The sequence below is a fragment of the Cebus imitator genome, unplaced genomic scaffold (assembly GCF_001604975.1).
Source record: "Cebus imitator isolate Cc_AM_T3 unplaced genomic scaffold, Cebus_imitator-1.0 Scaffold306, whole genome shotgun sequence".
In the NCBI taxonomy this organism is placed as follows: domain Eukaryota; kingdom Metazoa; phylum Chordata; class Mammalia; order Primates; family Cebidae; genus Cebus; species Cebus imitator.
Window position 1 is genome coordinate 938,179 of NW_016107621.1, and position 3,858 is coordinate 942,036.

The following is a 3,858-nucleotide window of genomic DNA, read 5'->3' on the forward strand; positions in this document are numbered from 1 at the left end:
AACAAGAGCGAAACTCCGTCTCAAAAAAAAAAAAAAAGAAATGGAGGACAACGTGCCAAAGACACGGAGCCAGGACACATGTGGCCCCAGCAGCCTGGCTCCACAGGCCACATCTGAGACATCACCAGGGTCATCCCTGAGCCTCCTAGTTCGGTGTCCTGTAAATCCTTCCCGAGCTCTGCAGGCTGCAGCAGCCCCCGGCACACCCCCTGGGCGGGGCGCCCTCACCTTCTTGCGGGACTGCTTCCTCCAGGCCTTCTCCTGCTCCTCATCCCACCAGCCTCGGCTCAGCAGGTAGTGCCGCAGCCTGGAGATGGGGTGGTCCTGCTTGTCCCAGTAGTTGACCTCATCCACCGAGCGGTACGCTGAACTGTCGTCACTGGTGCTGTGGTGCCCGATCCTGCACAAGGGCAAGGGCCCCCAGCTCAGCGTGGGGTTCCCTGGAGTGGGGGTCAGGAGGGAAGACAGGGGATGGACTAGGGGAGGAGGAGTGGAAACAGAATAAAGGCAAGGGGAAGATGCAACACGAGGTGATGAGGCCATGTTTTGGGGACGGTGATCGATATGAGGAAGATGCTATGGTGGCTGCCAGCGCTGTGGGGGTGCTGACGGGGGAAGGGGGGTGGTGGGCACCTGTAGGTCATGGCCTCGATAAGGAAGGGCTGGTTCTCTGCCACAGCCCGCCGTCGGGCCTCCTTTGTGGCGTTGTACACAGCAAATACATCATTGCCGTCCACGCGGATTGACAGGATGCCATACCCGGGGCCTCGTGCCGCTGTAGGGACACAGAGAAGGCAGGTCAGGCTGGGGTTCAGATGAGGAACATGCATGGGGCCGAGGGGACGAGCAGGGAGAGGGCTCAGGACCTCGACTCCCATGGCCAACCAGGTGCCAGACGCCACAGGACACAGGACCAGAACCAGGAAGGAGGGCAGGGGTAGCAGGAAGGTGAGGAAATGAAGGGAGGGAAGATGATCCCGGCCGGGTGGGGATTGGCCAGCAGAGCCCATACCAATGCCATCGCCACGGTACTGCTCAGAGGTGGGTGTGGAGATGGCATAGCCGTTGTTCCGGCAGAAGAAGATGATGGGGCACTCAAGTGTGGCAGCAAAGTTGAAGCCAGCATGGGCATCCCCCTCACTGGCCGCCCCCTCGCCGAAGTAACAGATGACGACCCTGTTGGCGTTGGCCCGCTTGGCTGCATAGGCCGCCCCTACCGCTGCAGAGGATGAGAGGGTGGTGAGCAGGGGCAGAGACACACTCATTCACACTCACGTGACCCAGGGCTCTGAGGCTCAGCCAGCAGGCACTAGGCTTCCAGGGGAAAGAAAACACCTGAGCTCCTGATGCCCCCAGCATCTGCCCAGGTCTCCTCCCACTCGCTGAGAACAGCTCCACCCTTCCAACTGTTCAGGCCGAAGACTCCAGCATCACCTCCAAGCCAAACTTCCCCCCATTCCCCACATCTCCTCCACCTTCAGAACCTGACCCCCTCACCTCCTCCTCTGCAGCAGCACCCTGCTCAGGCCCAAGTTACCGAGCAGCCGCCTTACTAGCCCTCCACACGCTGCCCAATCCATTACCCACAGGGCAGACTGCTGACTCCATGAACAGGTGAGCCAGGCCAAGGAGGAATAGACTCCTTCCCACCCTGAGTAAAAGTCAATGTTCTGCAAAAGGCAAAGGCCTTGAGGCCCCACCCAACCTGCAAAATCTGTACTCCTCCCACCACCTCCTGGACTTTACCTCCAACCACCCCACACCTGCTCGCTCCACACCCGCCCCTCTGGGCTCCTCCCTGCCCTCAAACACGCCAGGCACACACCTGCCTTGGGACACCACATGGCTCCCTCCCTTACCCCCTCTGGTCCATACTTCAGTGTCACTCTAGTGATGGCCCCCAGCCACCCCCACAGTCCACCACGCCCTGCTGGCTTGGCTACTCCCTGCAGGACCCCCACCCTCACATACTCCAGGCGCTCCCTCTCCATCTTTGTTACTGCCTGTCCCCCCCGCCGCCAACAATGGTGGCATGTTTGCGTTGCTTTTGTTCCCTGCATTTAAGAGTGGCACCGGCACAGGGCAAGAAATTTGTACATTTGAAGGGACTTAGCAGGGGCCCAGGGGGAAGGTTAGGACCAGGCCCCAGCCTTGTGGAAACCCTATTACCTTTAGCTCAAATGCCCCCACCTCTGAGAAAGCTTCCCTGCCCACCTCCCACCTAAGAGGCTCAAACTGCTTCTTGTTCCCCAACAGAACATTAAGCTAAGGGGTGCAGAGCCCTCTGCAGTGCCAGGCACAGTGCTGAGGCCTGGAGACACACAGACTTGTGCATCTCGGCTGCCCTAGGGCAGAGGGGCCAGAGCCCAGACCGACCCTCTGTCAGGCTACAGGCCCCAGAGGACAGGAAGGGGTTCTGATTCCTTAGTCTCCACACTCTGAGGGTGCAGACCTGGTACCCAGTGGGTTTGCTTTCCAAACAAACCCCTTATAAGAAAAGGGGCTTCAGGGCACCTACAGTAAGCTTTGAGGAAGCTTGCTTGACTCTGAGGACGGAGGCAGACAAACATCAGGGCCAAGAACCCAGGCTCTGGAGGCGCACAGTCCATGACTTGAGTCCCTGCTCCTCTCCCTCTGTGCCATGTAACCGTTAGTGAGTGACTTCCCTCTTTCACTTCAATTTCCCTTTTTTTTTTTTTTTTTGAGACAGGGTCTCACTCTGGCTAGAGTACAATAGCATGATCTCAGTTCACCGCAGCCTCTGCCTCCCAAGTTCAAGTGATCCTCCTGCTTCAGCCTCCCGAGTAGCTAGGATTACAGGTGTGCGCCACCACACCTGGCTAATTTTTGTATTTTTAGTAGGGACAGGGCTTTGCAATGTTGGCCAGCTTTCCTGCACTTTTTTTTTTTCCTCACTCGCCTGCTCTCTCTCTCACACACAGGACACAGACCTCCTGCTCTTTAAAACACGAAAAAGGGCAAATAATAACCTCTGCTCCCAAGGCCACAATGAGGGTGCTATTAGACAATGAACGTGAAGCATCGGCAAAGTAGACCTTGGTGCCACTGCGCAAGGAGTGGCACTCCTTGCAACACTCAGGAACATGTGGGCTACGTTTGTGAGCAGATAAACGCAGTGGGCATGTGTTTGAGAAATCCAGAGCGTGGTCACACAGGCCCCTGAATGTGCTGTGGATAGCACTAGAGCCCTCATCTGAAGGGTCCCAGACAAGAGGTGCATTCAAAGTCTGGAGCACAGGCTGGTGCAGTGGTTCACACCTGTAATCCCAGCACTTTGACAGGCCAAGGCAGGCAGATCAGTTGGGCTCAGGAGTTCAAGACCAGCCTGGCCAACATAGTAAAAGCTTGTCTCTACGAAAAATACAAAAACTTAGCCAGGAGCAGTGGCATATGCCCATAATCCCAGCTACTTAGGTGGCTAAGGCAGGAGAATCACTTGAGCCCAGGAGGTGGTTGCAGTGAGCAGAGACTGCACCATTGTACTCCAGCCTGACTGAAGAGAGTAAAACCGTGTCTCAGACAAAAAAAAAAAAAGTGGGCTGGGTACAGTGGCTCATGCCTGTAATCCTAGCACTTTGGGAGGCTGAGGCAGGTGGATCACCTGAGGTTGAGAGTTTCAGACCAGCCTGGCCAACATGGTGAAACCCTGACTCAACAAAAAATACAAAAATTAGCTGGGCATGGTGGTGCATAAATGTAGTCTCAGCTAATCAGGAGGCTAAGGCAGGAGAATTGCTTGAACCTGGGAGGCAGAGGTTGCAGTGAGCCAAGATCGCACCACTGCACTCCAGTCTGAGCGATGGAGCAAGAGTCTGTCTTTTTTTTTTTTTTGAGACG

The 3,858-nt window shown here is 56.2% G+C and overlaps 1 protein-coding gene across 1 annotated transcript in view; it reads right to left on the bottom strand.

Annotated features, from left to right (window-relative positions):
* BCKDHA (branched chain keto acid dehydrogenase E1 subunit alpha) overlaps positions 1-3,858 on the bottom strand; it is a 30,529-nt gene that overhangs the window by 1,794 nt on the left and 24,877 nt on the right. Inside the window, exons 6-8 of the mRNA XM_017502929.2 lie at positions 1,013-1,219; positions 634-775; positions 229-400 (exon numbers count right to left, since the gene is read on the bottom strand). Coding sequence (XP_017358418.1) covers positions 229-400; positions 634-775; positions 1,013-1,219 — 521 coding nt within the window. The remainder of the gene's footprint in view (positions 1-228; positions 401-633; positions 776-1,012; positions 1,220-3,858) is intronic.